This window comes from Lissotriton vulgaris, unplaced genomic scaffold (assembly GCF_964263255.1).
Source record: "Lissotriton vulgaris unplaced genomic scaffold, aLisVul1.2 SCAFFOLD_4785, whole genome shotgun sequence".
NCBI lineage: Eukaryota > Metazoa > Chordata > Amphibia > Caudata > Salamandridae > Lissotriton > Lissotriton vulgaris.
In genome coordinates this window covers 71,539-90,749 of record NW_028243144.1, presented here as the reverse complement: position 1 = coordinate 90,749, position 19,211 = coordinate 71,539, and the positions used below count along the sequence as shown (strand labels likewise).

Genomic DNA, 19,211 nt, shown 5'->3' with positions numbered 1-19,211 from the left:
AAAGTAAGGAGATTCATGACTCCAAATGACACTGATAAAGTTCGGGAGAGTTTTCTACAGTTGAACTCTTCTCTAGCTTATAGACACCCCCCAGCGACGAATGGTAGCAGTCATTCCTTGGTGCCCTTAGCGGTTGTTGGGCCTTCACCATTTTTTTGTATCATATGGAGGGGCCCTATAAAAGTTGGGAACAGTTCTTGCAATGTGACTGCATCGATCCGCCTGCCTCTTAGTCCTTCTTTAGTTACCCCTCCAAATATCTACTTCATTTGCGGAGATAATGGGTACCTGTGGCTGCCTGAGGGTTGGGTGGAGTCTGTTATCTGGCCTATTTTCTTCCGCCTGTCTATGTGGCCCCCTCAGACTATCACAAGGCTCATCGTAGGTTCTCTGTTATGCCTGAGCAGCGCAAAAGGAGGGCACTCCAGGTCGAGGATGTGGATCAGACAGACACCTCTCTACAACAATGGACAGATTTTTCTAAAGGTTTGCTGCCTTTCTGGGGTCCAATATTTAACAGCAGGGCTATCCGTAGATTTTCAAGAGTAATGGAGAAAGTAGTGAACACTGAAGCAGACATTGCAGCTAATATGTCCATCGAGATGCAGGCTATGAGATTATTTACGATCTAAAACAGGATGGTGCTTGACGTCATCCTCGCTGATAGGGGCGGAGCTTGCCGCATCATTGGGACGTCTTGCTGCGAATATATTCCTGATTCAGCCCCCACTGTTAACTTAGCGGTACAGAAACTTCATAGACTAGCGCCTGAACTTCATCAAGACACTGGGACATGGTCACTACAAGGGTGACTGTGGGGCGTTTTCTCCTCATGGGGCGTTTTCTCCTCATGGGGCTGGAAGATTCTAATGGGTGTTGTAGGAGTAGTGGGTGTGTTACTGACTTGTTGCCTTTGCATTTATTGTCTCCCCCCTTGTTGCTCAATGTGTGCAAACAATTTGCGGTCTCCAAGAAAAGTGACTGGTCAATATCCTGCTTCTAATATAATAGAACTTCCTGACATTCGTTGGTTGATGCTCATTGATGATGATATTTTTGATTAAACTGTTTTCCCGCCCCTAGAATGGTGTGTAAAGACCCTACCTTTTTTTTTTGTTCAAAAACCTTTATTGCACCTTCAAATTTACACAGCTGAAGGCCTACAACCCTACAGGCTGGCCGCTATAGCGATCTTGTAATCATCATGCAGTATCATCAAGTTATTGTCAGAATGTCAGACATTTTGAACACCATTGTATCTGCATCGATGAAGAGGTACATTGTAGTCATTATAATGTTAATCAGTACTGGTTCTTGATTTTCTATTTTTACAAAAACAACAACAAAACAAAAGAAACTTAAGGAATCACATTGTGGTCATGTTTTGTTTGATATCGGTCGTGTTTAACTGAGTCATGAAATGTTCCCCCATTAGAACTCCACCCGGTCCCTCCAACACTGCCTGAAATGCATGTTATTGTGAGTACACCGGCTTCGTTGATCTCTACTCCCCAGTAACCTCCCCCATTCGTCCCACTATACTATTCTGCCAAATCTGGTGAAACCCATGGTCTATGGATTCCCTCCCCCCCATACTCTGTGAGAACCCTCATTCCTCCTCCCCCTCCCCATCCGACACATCCTGGTCATCTTCCGGCAATGGATCACATATCTCCCCTCTGTACATGTTCCACTTGGTCCACATTTTGTTCCACTTCCCCAGACAGGCTCGATTAGAGTACACTGCCCTTTCTGTTACCATCACCCTATCCATGTTCAGGCACCATTGCGTCTTTGTTGGCACTTCTGCCACTCCCGATCGCTGTGCAATATCACGTTTCGCCACTATCAAGCCCACTGTGACCCAAAGTTGACCGTATCTGGATAGATCAGTAGGTTCCCATATATTTAGGAGGCACCTCTTTGGTTCAGGTAACAGTGAGATCTCCAATGCCTGTGATATTGTTCGCAGTATTTGTCTCCAAAACTCCTGGACCCTGGGGCAGTCCCATATGGTGTGAAAAAACGTGCCCTCCTCCCCGCACCCACGAAGGCAGTAAGGGTGTTGTACTCTGTGAATGCGGTGTAACATAGTCCTCGTGTAGTACACCCTATTTAACACTTTCAATTGCACAAGTCTCAGTCGTGCGGAGATGCCTACTTCCTTAGGCGATGCCATCGCCTCATTCCATTCATGTTCGTCCATTTCACTAGTGTCTCCCTCCCATTTTTCCTTCAAAGGGGTCAGTGGGTCCGGTAAGTTGTTAAGTAGTTTACGGTACATGAGTGATGTTGCGCATTCAATCATAAAGTCAGTGAGAATGCGGTCGTCCAGCGGGGAGGATTCTGGCAGATCCGTGTCCGGGGGCAGAGCAGCCATTAACGCATGTTGTATCTGAATATATCTATATAACTCCCGCTCACCCAGGTCGTATAGCTCCCTCAATCTACTAAAAGGTACCACACCTCCCCTCTCCCAGAGATCCCCCACTGTAGATATACCTATAGTATCCCAGTGTGATAACCCTCTGCTGTTTCTCATTTTACCTAAGGCTCGAGAGTCCCACAGTGGGGTAAGCTTGGTTATTCTCCCCTTCCATCCCAGTGTTGGTGTCGCTGTGTGCCATATTGCCACAGTTAATCTGGTGGGCCCCACCAATTTGCGCATTTTACGTTGGTCATACAACGGAGCCAATAAACTATTTGTGCCCAATTGTGCCCTGTCTGCCTGAAATGCTGGTTCGTTTTGTGGAGTGTGTATCCATTGATTGATGGGTTTCAGGTGTGCCGCCCAATAATACAATTTTAGATTAGGCAATGCGATCCCGCCATCGTACCATCCCCTGTGCAATTTGGGGTGTGCGATGCGCGCCGGGAGGTTCCCCCATAAAAGATTGGATACCATTGCCGCCACTTTCTGAAAGAATCTCGGAGCCACCGGATATGGCGTGTTTTCAAGTACGTACAAAAAACGGGGCAAAGCCATCATTTTATACAGTGCCGCCCTTCCCAGTAGCGTTAAAGGCAGCCCGACCAAAACTCAACGTCCTGCTTGAGTCTTTCCAAGTGGGGCCCCAGATTTTTGTCCATGAACTCCGAGGGGTCCCTAGTAACCTGGTTTCCCAAGTATTTAAATGACGAGCCTGCTATCTTCAGGGGGCATTCTGCATTCAGTGTCGGGACCGGTCCCTTCAGTACATATAGATCCGATTTGCTCCAGTTCAACGTATATCCTGACACCCTACCATGCCTACCACAGAGATGCAATAGAGCCGGCACCCCGCGTTCTGGGTCCGTTAGATATACCAGCATATCGCCTGCATAGAGTGAAAGCCGGTCCTCCCAGCCCTCCGCCCAGCGTATGCCCGTCAGGAGCGGCGAGGTCCTTATTAGAGTGGCTAGGGGTTCCAATGAGATCGCAAATAGTAATGGTGAAAGGGGGCATCCTTGACGTGTGCCCCTCCCCAGTGGGAATGTTCGCGAGATATGGCCGTTTGCTACTACCTGTGCAACAGGGTCAGCGTATAACAGTCTAATTCATGCAGTAAACCAGGGGCTGAATCCCAAATGTGACAGAACCTCAAACAAGTAGTTCCACTCTACAAGGTCAAAGGCCATCTTGGAATCAAGGGTCAATATCACTGCTTGTGTTGCGATCGAGTCCGCCCTGGCCAGCTCTCCATGCAGTCTGTGCAGATTCAATGCTGTATTTCTATGAGGCATAAATCCGGACTGGTCCGGGTGTATGAGGGACGGCAGATGAGGCAAAATTCTGGTCGCCAAGAGCTTGGCGAGGATTTTAGCTTCTGCATTAAGCAGCGAGATGGGGCAATATGAGGAGCAATCCTCAGGTGGCTTCCCTGGCTTGGGGATGGCTACTGGAGTTGCCAACCTCTGATCTGGTGGAAGTAAGCCCTTCTCTAAACATTCCTTAAACATCGCTAGTAGATGTTTGCTGAGGCTCTCGGGCGTCGCTTGATACCATTCTATAGGTATGCCGTTGGGTCCCAGCGCCTTACCCGAATTCAACGCATTAATAGCCATCTGGATTTCTTCAGCAGTAATGTCCGCATCTAACTCAGTTGCCACCTCCGAAGAAAGCGTCCGGACCTCTATCTGTTCTAGTGCTCTCTGGCCATCTCGGGTGTTTCCATGCTCTCAGGGGTGTAGACCCCCTCGAAGTGGGCTGCGAGCTTCTCAACCATTTGTTCTGGGTTAGTGTGCGTCATCCCCAGATTATCCCTCACTTGTTAGATTCCTCTAGAACTTCCTCCTCTCCTGTCGAGCCATGCCGGCATCCTGCCTGCCTTGTCTCCCACCTCATAAATCCTATTCTGTGTGTCTGCCATTTGCCCTTTAACCTGAAAACGTAAGTGGTCAGTGTAAAGTTGCTGTTGAAGGTTAAGTACGTGTAACGTGGCCGGAGTGGGGTGTTGTTCATGTGCCGTTGTCATTTCCTGCAACGTTAATTCCAATTTAGCTAGTTCCTGAGCCTGTTCCCTTTTGTAGCCCGTGATTGAATTTATGGCTTGCCCCCTGAAAACGGTCTTATACGCCTCCCACGCGACCTCTGAGGAGCGTACTGAGTTTACATTCTCGTTGAAATAGTGTGTCGTCACTTTTTTAAGAGCCTTGCGAACTTGGGGAATCTTAAGATATGCAGCATGTATGGGGTATATGCGTTTGGGTGACTTCTCCTGAGTGGAGATCGTAAGAGTAAGTGGGGAGTGGTCCGAGATTCCCCGGGGGTGAATTTCTACGGTGTCTATATGCTGGATACCATTGCCGAGGGCCAGGAAGTGGGCTATTCTTGACATACTGCTGTGCACTGCGGAGTGGAAGGTGTATTGTTTAGCCTTAGGGTGGGGGTACCTCCAGACGTCAATGAGACCCATGGCTGTTAAAAAACGTTGGAAGCAGGGGGGTCTCCCCGTGGGAACTGGCGTTGGGAACCTATCAAGTTGTGTATTTAAAATGGCGTTGAAGTCCCCCCCAAGAATAACGTCCCCCTCGGGAAGGGTCAGTATAAAGTCAGCCAGTTTCGGGAGTTGCACCGAGTGAAGTGCCAATGGGATATATACAGAAACCAAGTTAAGGAGCCTACCCTCCCACTGTCCTTGCAGTGCCGCGAAGCACCCTTGATCGTCAGTCTTAGTTTGTAAGGGAATGAACTGTGAGTATTTCTGAATCAGGATACCAGTCCCCCTGGATCTCGACGTGAAGTCCGAGTGGACTACCATCTTGTACCTTCTCCTATCCATGGCCTTGGTTGCCCCCCCGTCAAATGTGTCTCCTGTAGTAGTGCTATAGTGGGTTTCTGCCTTTTCAGTGTGGTCAGTACCAGTCCTCGTTTTACCTTATCACCCAGCCCTCTCACATTCCAAGTCAGTAATCGTAGGGACCTGCCCTGTGAATCTGTGTCTACTCTTTCCGCTCTGTGTGCTTGGTCATCAGCCATTTGCAATTATGAGGTCCTTGGTATTTGTGACATGAGTGCTGGTTTTGTACCTGTTCAATAAACTGCTTAGGGTCCTCATGGAAGAGCTAAACCAGTGTTGCATATGCCAAACCTTTGTCAAACCGCCCGTATGCATAACAGTATTCTTCGACCTTACATGTGTATTCCGAACTGTGTCTAAACAACCCCCCCCCCTCACCCCCTCTCCCTGCACCCCTGCTTAACGGACTTCCAACTGCCCGCCACCCCAACTGAGCAGAGTGCTTAACCCATCCCACAACCAGAGTACTTGCGTGTAGGAGGGAGAGCGTCTCCCCGAGCAGGCGTCATCCCTGCTTACATCCGGGGCTAACCAGGCCAGCGTCCATCTGCAACTACAAACCAGTATGTCCATAAACAAAGACAGCGTCCATTATAGCCTCTTATGTTCCAGGTCATTCTTCTCCGTCGGCCCCTGCGAATCCATGAGTCTGGGATCCTCCCGCTCCTCCTCTGCCTGATGTCTGCGACCCTGTCCGGCTATCTTCTCTGTGTCCGTGGTTTGATCTATGAGTTCTTCGCGGCTGGTCCGCAGTGCGCCAACCCTTGAGCCAATTCCTGGCCGCATCCGGGGAGTTGAAGAACCAGACCTTTTTATCTGCTGCCACTCGGAGCCGGGCCGGGAAGAGCATCGAGTAAGGCAATTCTTTTTCTCTTAATGTCTTTTTCACCTCTAGAAAAGTTCTCCTTCTCCTTGAGACCTCCGCCGTATAGTCTGGGAAAAAGGACACCCTCGAGTTCTGGATCTGAATGGCTGGTGCCACTCTTGCCGCTTGTAAAATGGCGTCCCGGTCCCTGAAGTTAAATAGTCTCGCTAATATTGGCCTCGGCGGTCCTCCCGTCTTTGGCTTACCCCCTGGCACCCTGTGGGCCCTTTCCACAGAAAAGAAATGTGAGAGGCCTTTAGGCTGGAGCCGAGTTTTGATCATATCCTCCACGTAGAGGTCCAACGCTCCCGTATCTTCAGATTCCGGTACGCCTAAAATTCGGACGTTGTTTCGCCGAGAGCGCCCTTCCTGATCGTCAAGTTTTTCTCTGAGTATTTTGTTGTCCGCTTGCAGTTTACCCATTTCGATTTGTAGTTCCGACACATCCTCGACTAAGGATTTGGTCACCACCTCAACTTGTTTAACTCTCTCATTCATCTTCTGGAGGTCCGCTCGTATAAGGGTAACCTCAGTTGCCGTAGACCCCACTGTCGCCTGTACCTGACCCAATGCCGCCAGAACATCCTCCAGTGTAGCCTTCTTAGCCCCATCAGCTTCCGTCATTTTCCCCGTGGGCTTGCGTTGTTCTTGGGGGGGAGTCTGCTTCTCATATGCGAATTTGTCAAGCTTGGCCTGTGTGGAGTTGTGCCTGGGGCCTCTGTTCGCCCTGTTGTGCCACCGAAGAGCGTTCTAGTCACCCACAGAGGCGCGGCACCTGGGCAACAGGAGGGTGTCCCACGTACCTTCTGGTTGATGCCTGCGTGTAGTCACGATAGTCACTCCGCAGTGCGTAGTACAGGCCTCACCTGGTGGGCCCTTGTCTGCTGGGTCTTCCGTTGTCGACAGTGCAGGATCGGGTAGTGCCCTGTGCAAGTTATGGACAATTGGGGTATCCCCCCGCCTCTTTCCAGGTGAAAAAGGACTCTGTACACCTCTCCAGCACCCCCGAGCAGTGTTGCGGCACAATCAGCCGACTGAGCCTGTAGGAGCAAACCGCGCAGTGGCCAGTTTAGTCGGGGCATATGGTGCCTTTCCTTTGCGCTGTCCAGCGCGTTTGCACGTCACTGATCCAGAGCCCCTTCTCTAAAATTCAGGCGGTCGACCTCCAAGCTGCCTAGTGTCGCTTATGTTCCAGCAATAAGAGGGGGGTGGGGTGAGGGGGCACCGCGTCCCCCAGATGGTACACCTCCAAATGTTCATGTGAAAAAATTTGGGATCGCCTCACCACTCACCCGGGATTACCCCTGATCGTATTATGCCAGGCGGACCTTCATAGCTGGTCCCGCTTTTGTTTCTCGGGGTCTCTGCCCACGATGCGAGTCCGCCATCCAAGATTGCTGTTCTGCCCTTTCGGGCCGCGGAGTCCTCTATGTTGCGTTCCGTGTACTTTCTCCGGCAACGCTCACTTGTTCGGGTCTCCGCCCGGCCCTCTGCCGCCTATGGATGCTCTCCGACTGTTTTCCCTCGGCTCGGCCGGAGGACCGGCACTTCCGGCCGGCAGCACCCGCCAGGACACCGCTTCCGGTCGGATTCGTTCTGCCCACTACGTCGCTGCTGTGAGGCGGACAGTAGGCCCCTCTTCTCTCCTCGTCTTTCCGTCAATTGTCGGGCCGCCGCTGTCTTTGAATTGCTCCGGTGGGCGCCGCACGGACGCCGGACCCTGTCCGCCCCGAATAGTAATAAAATCTATCGGATTATTATAGCGGATTTATGTGGGAAGCCGCCTTGCCGCGGTAGCCTCCCTACGCTGCGTCCGCCATCGTTGGCTGCTAGCCACGCCCCCCAAGACCCTACCTTTTTAGTTAATAAAGGCTACGCTCCAGTTAGCCAAATGATGCTAAAAGGAGGGTCTTATAGGTTTCATTTTCCGATGCCCCGCCCAATGCCATTCACATATGCGAGTTAGCATCATGTGTCTAACTAATGACGTATTCACTCGTGCCTTTTTGAGTTTCTGCTATTCATAAGTATTATTCATTTATGCGTGTGGTGATGTTCACTTTTCTTAGCTTGTGTGCCACCATTTTCGATGTTCATCTGTGTGCGCGAGTCACACTCGCTCCTCCCCCCTCCCGTAGGAATAGGAAAAACCCTAATGCAGCAGTTTTTCGTTTCTTAGCTAACTGTGGCAGAAACTAGCAAGTTTCTTATCTGTGATGTTCTCATGCTCTGGAGACGCTGAGGCCTGGCTCCGCGGCCTTGGGCAGAGATAACCAAATGTTGCTCTTGCAGGTGCAGATACCTCTTCTGTGAGGCCATTGTTCCCCTCTCTCGGGTTCAGTACTTTTCCAGTATGGGCGTGTTTTACTTTGCTGTACCATGATATAATGTATTACTGTGATGAGATGAGTCAGTCCTCTCGGCGCACTCTTAGGGGTGAGGTCGGACAGGGCCCTCTCATATAGGAGTTTGTGGCCTAATAAAATTACTGAGCGTGGGTGGAAAATCCGTTCCGCGCGCGGATTTTGCGGATTTTCGGTAAATTCGCAATTCGTGAACTCTCGCAAATTTACCGTAAAACCGCAAATTCGCACGCAGCAGATTTTTTTTCTTGGTGATACAATATTGCGGCGTGCGGCGTTCACTTACCGTCATTCAGCGTTTGCCGAGTTGTTTTTCTCGATATTTTGCGAGTGCTGCGCCATTTTGGATCTTGCTGCGAGATCCCGCGGGAGTTTGGCGACGCATCGCGAGAGTTCGCAATTGCGAACATGTAGGTGCGGCAGGCAGCAACAATCTCGCACTCGCGAAATTACAAAATTTGCAATTCTGCACAAGAAATCCACTAGCAAGCAGCATAGACCTTCTGAAAATGATGATTTTTATCAGAATAACTCCTCAGGTTGACATTTGCCTGCACTTTTTTGGATTTGAGGCCTTTTGACTTTCTTTGGATCCCTTTTGGATTAGAAATCAACTTTCACAAGTAAGTTTGTTTGGGGCTTTACAGTTGCTGTTCTGCAGAAAAATGAGTTTTGCAAAACTGAAAGCACTCAGCAGGTGCAAAAGTTCACTCATCATTAGTAACCATTCCATGTAGTACTTCCTGAGGGGCCCCTCCAGAGTTCAGTTTATTTATTTATTTATTTATTTATGCATTTTTACATAGCGCGGACTTTACCCGAAGGTGTCAGAGCGCTTCACAGAAGGAACAGAAATGAAACATAATGAGAAACATTACAAAAGAACAGATTACAAACGCAAACATTACAGTACATAAGGTAATAGTGACATTCGTGAGCAAACAAAATACATGAGGTAGTAAAAATTGTGAGCAACCAAAAATACATGAGGTAGTAAAGGTAGTAGTGACAATTGTGAGCAAACAAAATACATGAGGTAGTAAAAATTGTGCGCAGCCAAAATTACATGAGGTAGTAAAAAGTGCACAGGAGGAAAAAGTGACAAGTGTGCAGTTACAAGAGAAAACAAAGTATCATTTGGGGTATATTACTGCAAAAGGTGCTAGGCACTCCGGCCCAAGAACAAGTGTTATGTAGGCAGAGGTGGCACTTGTGCCAGTATCAAAGGTAAAAACATGTGAGAGGTCGCAAATCGTGTGTTACAAGGGCAAAGTGGTGTGCCTATGTTTGTTTGGGGCAATACAGTTGCTGTTCTGCAGAAAAACGAGTTTTGCAAAACTGAAAGCACTCAGCAGGTGCAAAAGTTCAAACTCATCATTAGTAACCATTCCCTGTAGTGCTTCCTGACTAGGGCCCCTCCAGAGTTCAGTTGCTAGTTGCAACAATTCTATGACCCTGCTCTGACCCTCACAGCAGGCTCATAGAATAGCTACAAGTAGGCCACAAAGGTCCTGGAAAAAAAAAGTTGCACTGCAACAGAAAGCAAATTACAGATAAGGAAACAGGTGCCAGACTGGAATTTTAAAACAGTGACACATTAATAAATTAACCCCAAATTAAACCCTTGCGAACACAAAAAAAAAGAAATTTGCGAGAATTGGCGGATTTTGCAGATTGCGAGTTCGCACATACGCAAATTCGCGAACGCCAGATTCGTAAAATTCGCCCATGCTTAAAAATTACCTTGTTTATTCTTCTCCACTGTCCGGCTGACTTCTTTGTGAGTAACTATAGGTGAGTGTGGTAAGTCACTCAGGTGGATTTGAGCCACGCTTATCAAGGGGATGGTCAGAGCGTTGGGCAGTCCTAAAATAGTGTAGGCGGGGAATCCCGAAATGGCAGTGTCAAAGGCCTTGTCAATTTACGCGAGAGTTTTCTCCCTTTACCTCATAAGCTTGGGGCAGTGCCAGAGCAAGTGTAAGAGGGTACCAGGGCTCCCACAGCCACGCCAGCAAAGGCTGTCACACTGTGAGTTTCACTTAGTTAAGCGAGCCGGGGTATAATAACAGTAGGATTCAATTTTAAATGCAGTCTCTGTGTGGCCCATGGAGTGTGCGAAATGGTGTGACCTATAGAAAATATCCTCCCATTCTTTATCTGAAAGGATGCGCCCTATTTCGGGCAGGACCTGAAGACCTAACCCATATAATATGTATTTGTCCCAGCTTAATGGACATGAGAACACTACTACGTGTAAAATGGAACCAGGAGGGGGTCAGGTCCTGCCGACAGGCAGTTAAACTGTGCTTCAATCCAAGTGAGACCCAATTAAACTGCAGAATCACAAAATTCCTGGCTGCAGTGGCAAAGAGAATCAAGGAGGCACAAAAAGAAGTAACTGCCCAATAGCTGGAAACATGTCCTAGGGCATCTTTCAAACTTTTGGCCCGAATCCAGAAGAAGCTGAACCACTGAATAATTTTAACTTTTGATAATTATCCTTTTAACTCTGTTACTAACCACTTTTTTCTTTTAAACAATGTATTTTAAATTGAGAGTTTTAATTAACTGTGCAATAAATTCACTACTCTACTCTATTTCGGGCTCCCACCGCTACTGTCCTGCTGAACGCACCCCCTGAGCACCATTGGCGAGGAAGGTATAGAGTTCGGAGATGAGTTTGCGGTCATCCCTTTGTCAGGAAGAGCCACTTCTCAAACGGGAGAAATGGTCTGCTGACCAGGGGACGGACTAGGGGACTGGCTGTCCAATGCAACATTTGTGTGTAAAGAAAAAGGTCAGTATCGGCCAGGCCGTAACCCTCGCGGATCTCATCAAAGGGAATACATTCCTGCTGATCGAACAGCTGCCCTAAAAGCTTACAAACCATGTGCCTGCGTCTTTGTCCATCCCGGGAGGGAAGTCGGGTTTGAAAAAATTGGAGACATGGGGGAGGGAAACGTGGTGAGATTGATCCATTTAGACACCCTATCCCAAACAATCATAGTGGGGTAGGTGACCGGCGAAGAATAAAGTCCCCAGGATCGCGCAGGTCGGGGCTAGCCAGACCTCCCTCCAGATATGCCGACCGGCCACTGCCTGCACCATAAACACCCGGGGCTTTTCCGTCATAGGGCGGTTCCATTCTACAAGGTGACACAATAGCAAGGCCTGAAAGTAGTGGGTGAAGTTAGGCACTGCCAAGCCTCCCTCTTTCTTAGGTCACCGTGACAGAATCTTCTGCAGTCTGGCGAGGTTGGGCCCAAAATTAAATGTTCAATCTATGTTTGGATGTGCAAGAGCATCTTCGGCGGGGGCAATAAAGGGAGGGTTTGGAAAAGGTATAGGGCCCGAGGTAAAACATTCATTTTTACGGCCGCCAGCCTCCCAAGCCATGACTGGGCTAGACGCTGCCAGAGGGCGAGGTCTTTCCGGATGCGTGAGAGTAAAGTAGTATAGTTCACGTCCGCTGTCTTGTCCAGACTGCTGTGTAGGACCAACCCTAAGTATGTAATGCCCCTGTCACACAGGCAAAGTTGAATTGGGCTTGCAGTGCATCCACAGTAGTGTGCTTCGCAGTGAGATTCAGGACTTGCAATTTCTGCAAGTTCATTTTGAAGCCCGAGACCAGACTGAACACTTGCAGCGCTTTTACTATGGCTGGTAGGCCTGGGCGGTAAATTCCGTTCCGCTCACGGAATTTGCGGAATTTGGGTCATTTTGCGTTCCGCGGAGAACGCGGAATTGGCAAAAATTCCACGATCCGCTGCTTTGCGGAATTTTTTGCTTGTTTGCGCTTTCAAAATGTGTGTTCACAAGATATTTATCCCCGAGCACGCAAACAGTGTTTGCAAACAGGAAAAAAGCATAATGAACGGGCGGAACAAGCAATTCTGCATGTTCGTGGAACATTTGCATGCTCGCGGATATTTTTTACCATTTTGCTGAGCTTTGCGGAGCACGACTACACAAATTCCACCCACCCCTGGCCAGCATAGAAGTCAGGGGGTGAGCCACTGAAAATATGACATCATCAGCGTAAAGGCTGACTAAGTGGCGGTCAGCCCCAAAGGACACACCTTGCGCCTGTGGATTGTCCCGGAGCCCTTGAGCAAAGGGCTCCATATATAAGGCAAAGAGCATTGGGGAGAGAGGACATCCCGGTCTGGTGCCCCTCTCCACCGCAAAGTCCCCTGAAAGTATACCATTAACCCTGACCACCGCAGTAGGGGCACTGTAAATGCTAGCCACCCACTTACGAAACTTAGGCTCCACACCGAAACGCTCTAGTGTAGCAAACAAGTACGGCCAGTGCACCCGGGCAAAGGCCTTCTTAGCATCAACTGTCAACAGTAGAGCTTCTTCCTTTGACCTGTGCACTTTGTCAATCAGGTGGCGTAACCGTTTAGTGTTGTCCGCACACTGCCTACTCGGTATGAAGCCTGACTGGTCCAGGTCAATCAAGCCGGGCATGAGAGGGTTGAGTCTGTGGGCCAGGATGCTTGAGAATAACTTTGCATCTATGTTCAGTAGGGAGATCGGCTGGTAGGAGCCCCACAGCACCGGGTCCTTCCCTGGTTTGGGGATGACAAAAATCGTCGCCTGGAGCATAGAAGCCATGAGGGTGCCTGTGTCAGCAAACAAATTGAATAATTGGGTAAGTAATGGGGCTAATTCCACACAGTAAGTCTTATAAAAAAGGGCACTAAAACTATCTGAGCCTGGCACCTTCAGAGGCTTCAGACAGACGAAGGCAGAGGCAGAGACCACCTCTTCAATCCAGATAGGAGCCTCCAACCCATCCGCTTCATGGGTCGGAAGATGAGTAACTGCTGCCCCCCGCAAATACTCATGAGGGTCCGCTAGAGTAGGGGACTCGGCGACATAGAGGGTCGCGTAGAAAGCCCAAAAGTCTAAGTAATAGCAGAGTCATCCGTGACCATGTCATTAAAAACTGATAAAGTAACCGAACCAGAGTTCACCACCCCTCCCACAGCGTGCACCGGTCAACCAGACATTATCTTCTCTGGGGATCAACATTTTGATTCTTCACAAAAAGTCCTGTGTGCATTATTATTTCAGGGTAGATGGTAAACATTTGCAAGTGAAGGTTTATACTATACCTCAAGAATAGTCTCTGAGCAGTCGACTTTAAGAGGATCCACTTTTTTAAGCCAAGGTACCACAACAATTTCTGCCTGGCAGCGTTTGAACTCCTGTTAAAAACAAATAGATTTGCTTATTTATTTTGGTTCACACAGGCCTCAGCAGGTGCCCCATAGTAACTTTTAAGAATTGAGGGCAATACGTATTTACATAGATGTGATGCAATAATTCTATGGTGCATGCAATGGTAAAATATTGGGTGCTGGTGACAGTTTCACACTTATGATCAGTCACCCTGAGGAATATTCCCTCTAATCATTGACACATAGGGGCATATTACGAACAACTAGCGATAATTATCGCTATGTTGGCTTAGCGGCAATATTTATATCGCCGAGCTGCGGCGATTTTTATCGCTTAGGAACTTTGCTATTATCAAGGTTTATCTCCTAAGCGATGAAAATCAGCCGAAATGCATGAATATCGCTGAAAAGTCAGCCATATTCATGCATTACCGAGCTAATGCTCTTAGCCATGTTATCCACCTACCATTGGATAACATGGCTAAGAACTGCTCGAGGGCAGGTGTTAGCTTTTGGAGATATTCGCGCTTACAGCGAATATCTCCAAAAGTTGGTAATAGGAGATATCGATGTTAGCGACTGTTTCCAGTCCCTAACATTTTGGCATGTCCACTTTGCAAGTCATTAGGGATAAATATCTCTGACATGCAAAGCGGGGCCCAAGATGGTCGCTATCTCCTACTAGCTGTCGCTAACTGGTGTTAGCGACAGCTGGGTAATAGGGAGATAATTTTATCTCCGCTTTCTTGGCTTTTAAAGCCAAAAAAGCGGAGATAAACCCCCTTGATAATATGCCCCATAGTTTCTACTGGATCAAGTTGGTAGCCTGAGGCTTTTTAGCTTTAGTATGCAGGGCAGTGTCTAAATCCCAACACGATCCATTAGCAACCACCTGTTACAAGTCAACTGACAAATATATCACAGTTGGCTGTGTCAAAGGACTAATTGAATACATGGAGTCTGAACCACTGTCTAGTCAGAAAGTGCTATCATGGTGTGCCTTTTTGATTGGATTTTACATAAACAAAAGAATATACTATTATCTGCTACTTTACAGTTATCAAATGTCACTGAGTTAATTTCGCCATGGTAGATGCCTGTTAAAATATGATTAAAATTAGAAAAGCTGGCTAGCATTATATCATAGGCGATAAAGCACTGTGGTTAAGTAACATGTTACAGTAACTAGTTACTTGTAATTTGATTACATCCCCTGTCTACTTCACAGTATTAAATACGTTCTTTTATGTAATGTAGAAGTTCTGGATAGAAAATGTCCTCCACATATTGGAGACAACACTCAGCACCTGGGTGACATTGATTACGTCATTAACAAAGATGGACACCAGCTCTAAGGGTCTATATTGAGAAATGAGATAAGTGGCAACAGGCCGCAGTAGAGGCAGGGTACGCTTCAGAAGAAAAAATGCAGCCATTCAGGTGGAAGGATGTAATTTGCTGCCAGCAGAATGGCAAACCAAGCCTCTTTCCTCTTTCTGCTGCTCCCAGTGTTCCTGGAGCTTCGGAAGGTGTGAGGGGTGATTCTGCTTAGCTTGTGTATCCCTCGTCTCTGCCAATCAAAGACAAAAGTTTGGCAGAGCCCAAGGAAAATAAGTCTGATGCTGCCCACTTTCCCACCACTTACTGAGATTTTAGGTCCAAATACACACCAAGAGCTGTGAAAGGGCCCCAAACATCAGAGGCATGAGAGGTTATAAACCCCCTGTGACTTTCAAGAGACATTTTGCACCCCTGAGATGGAATGTTCTCATTGACTAATACCATCTATTGAAGACCCTTTCTCTTGTTATAGGCCTTCATCTTCAACACTGGCATTTAACGCTGGAGCAGGTCTCTAATGACCAGTTTAGCCTGCATTGAAGGCTTCAAGGCTATATTAAAACATGAGAATGTTGAGAGTTCCATAGAACATCATTTAAAGGCAGGGCCAAAACACATATGCGCATTTAGAGAGTGGAAGTGCATGTAGCACTCCTCCTCCCTCCTCCTTAGCCTCGCCCCGCCCCTCCCCCCCCAACACCGCTGGCTAAGACCCAGCAAAAGTAAATTAAAACGATGCAAGAACATTGCTTTAATTTACATTTACTGACTCTGAGCCAGGCAGTGAGGCGACCTCCCTCCGCCATTGCGGAGGAGCTGCCACTGGTTGTCAAGTGTATACTTCCAACAGCTGTAAGTGTGCTGGTGGTGTGGTGCGGAAATCAAGGCAGAGACTGGCATATTGCACCCAGTTTAAGTTTCCTACTGAGCCAAGAGCTCTGAAAAAAGCCTGTATTTATTTTGTTTGCAGGTTCCCTTTGTGAAAATCCAATAACTTTATTAGGCCCATCACAGACCCTTTTCATACTATCCAGACTGGAGAGAGAGGGTATAAAAGGGGTAATTGGAAATTCAAATTTATTTTATTTATTTATTTTATGAACTTGTAAGGCGCAACAGCTACCCAGATAGGGTTTCCCGACGCCAAAGACACAGCAAAAACATAGAGAGTGGAACGTCATAGGTCATTCAGAGTTATTGGTCGAACAACCAGGGGCCCGATTCACAGAACTAACTTAAGAGAAAATCCTAAACTTACTACTTTTGGTATTCACAGAAGTTAGGATTTTGTCTTAAGACAAACTTAAGACAGACTTAAGACAGACTTAAGACAAAATCCTAACTTAAGTCTGTCTTAAGTCTGTCTTAAGTTTGTCTTAAGACAAACTTAAGACAAAATCCTAACTTCTGTGAATACCAAAAGTAGTAAGTTTAGGATTTTCTCTTAAGTTAGTTCTGTGAATCAGGCCCTATGTTTTTTATTTCTTTCCTGAACCTAGAATAAGTTCAGGAAAGAAACTGAACAAAAGGCCCCCGCATTGACAGTATTTTCCAAAAGAAAAAGACTTACATGTATCCATGTTTTCAGAGTCTGCAAAGGCCCGGCGGTATATTTATAGAGAACTTCATTTAATGTCTGTATTAATTTGTAACATGACCTTTCTGTTTTTTTTTATTTTACTTATCAGGCAGGTATGGCAGCTCTAGAGCACATTTGAAAGTGTTTGTTGCTTCTATTTTTTTGTTTTAAGAATGTACTAATAAGAGGGAAAAACACCAGCGATATCCTTCTTCCCTTCCCTTATTCTCCCTCTGTCTTGTTTTTTATATTTGTAACATGACCTTTCTGTTTTTGTTTATTTTACTTATCAGGCAGGTATGGCAGCTCTAGAGCTCATTTTAAAGTGTTTTCTGCTTCTATTTTTTTGTTTTCAGAATGTACTAATAAGGGGGAAAAACACCAGCGATATCCTTCTTCCCTACCCTTATTCTCCCTGTCTTGTTTTATTTTTTTTATTTTTGCTGTTTTTGCAGTTTTATATTACATTAACTTGACCTGTAAGTATGGGAGAGCTTTACATGAGCACCAGTTATATCGTTAAGTACATATTAACATTTATTTTGGCACTGGTGGATAAAGCGCCATATTTATATGTTGATGGCATGTATACTCCATCACAACGGTGGCAGAGTATACACATCCCCAACATATTTCCCCGCCCAAATTTATTGTCGGCGGACCTTAGGTTTTTCTACAGCGATGACTATTCCATCACCGCCATAGCCAAACCTCTCCAACGGCTTGACAGAGTAAGGGCCGTCAGAGAAATGGCTAACTGGCACATGCATCATTGTGAATTGCATTCGCAAACGGTGCAAATCGCAATTTTCGGCCGTTTGCGAATGCAATTGACAAAATTGGGATGCATCATGTTTTTTGCAATTTCAGAAATTGCAATCATGTTGCGATTTCTAAAATTGCGATTGCATTTAAGAAATCGATATTTGAGATTTCTTAAATGCAATGCATGAACATTTTAAATTTGCGAATTCGCAAATAGGGAGAGGTAAATTATCATGAAGTTGACCTTCATGGTAATTTGCGAAAACTTTCAAAAATGCACAAAAGTGCATTTTTGAAAGTTTCATTTCACACACACACATGCCCTTGGGGCATGTGTGTGTGAAAAATGCACTTAAAGTTATATTTCAGGGGTGCAGGGACTCCCCCTGCACCCTTGAAATTGCATTCTCAATTTGCGATTCGCAAATTGCAAATCGCAAATTGAGAATGACTTCCCATTGATTCCTATGGGCCTCTTGGCCCATAGGAATCAATGGGAAGGGATTCCTTAATTGCGATTCGCAAATTCTGAATCACAATTAAGGAATTTTTAGAAATCGCAAAAAAAATGCGATTTCTTGATGCATAGCCTTTTTGCGATTTCTTAATTGCGATTCCTTAATTTTCGGTAATTAAGAAATCACAAACGGCAACAATGATGCATGTGGCCGTAAATGTCCAGGCACCCAATCAGGATGGGAGGACATGTAGCAATTTTTAGTCATGTTTAGTGTCCTGCTGGACACATCACGAACCAGCCCCTACCCAGGGGCTGTACCTATCCACCCCACACCCATCCATCACAGGCATGACCAGTCAAAGGACACTGTTAATAAAAAAGCTCTGGAGCGCAAGACTGGTGCAGTTGCACCCGCACCCTACTGGTGTCCCTGCCAATTTATTCATTAGCATGTGGACCTGGAACTCACTATATAACAGAATGCTTACTGACACTGGAGAGAGACATACTACCCAGAAACATGTCTGTCTGCCTCCAGAGAGGGACTACTTTTGTTAGCAATGTAACCACAGGGAGAGGAGTTGTCCTAACGGCTAGGGCGATCGACCTCGATCTGGGGAACCGGTTCAAGTCTCGGAAAGGACGCGAAACATCCTGTGATTCTGTCCAAATAATGTAATCTCCCTGTGCTAAACAGAAATGAATGTATCCTCATGTAATGCAACTGGTGCTCGTGTAAAGCGCTCTGATACCCAATATCTTTGGGTCAAGTTTGCGCTATATGAAACTCCGTAAAAAAACGCACCAAAAACTCAGGTGAAATGCCATGAGTTGATGCAAACGTAAAGGCACCTGGCTGAAGTGTGCTGACCTAAACAAGCCAATGGATGATGGGGACTGATCTAAAACCTATTCTCAGTGTATGTTACAAAGCAAGTGGTATTTAGCTGTGCCAGATATAAAACTCGGAAATATAAAAAAAACAGGACTACTTACATGGCCAACATCAAAATGGCAGCCGGCATGAAGATCAGCATTGCTCTGCTTTGAGCAATTTGTTGGTCTGATTGTGAAGGTCACAGCATATTTCGTCCCAGCCACAATCTAAAACGCCAATAAAGATAAATAATAAAAAATTACTGAGAGAGTTTATTTTGTAAGTTACTGAAAAAGGAGTTTAAAGTATGTCAAAGGTAAGAAGAAATAAAAAATATGATTTTATAGGAAAGGCTGGGGTAGGTGGAACATGAACCGGTAACTACACGTTTAGCGAGAGTGCGATGTAAGACACTGATGGGCAGATTTATGACTTATTCGCCCAGCGCAGTGCAGCAGCCACAAATACTGCACTACGTGAAAAGGAAAGCACC

At 46.7% G+C, this 19,211-nt stretch overlaps 1 protein-coding gene across 1 annotated transcript in view; it reads right to left on the bottom strand.

Moving 5' to 3' along the window:
- LOC147668692 (T-kininogen 2-like) overlaps window positions 1-19,211 on the bottom strand; it is a gene marked incomplete at its 5' end in the record, with an annotated part of 106,583 nt that overhangs the window by 30,327 nt on the left and 57,045 nt on the right. Inside the window, 2 exons of the mRNA XM_086948509.1 lie at window positions 13,631-13,723; window positions 18,838-18,945. Of these exons, the coding sequence (XP_086804635.1) occupies window positions 13,631-13,723; window positions 18,838-18,945 (201 nt within the window). The remainder of the gene's footprint in view (window positions 1-13,630; window positions 13,724-18,837; window positions 18,946-19,211) is intronic.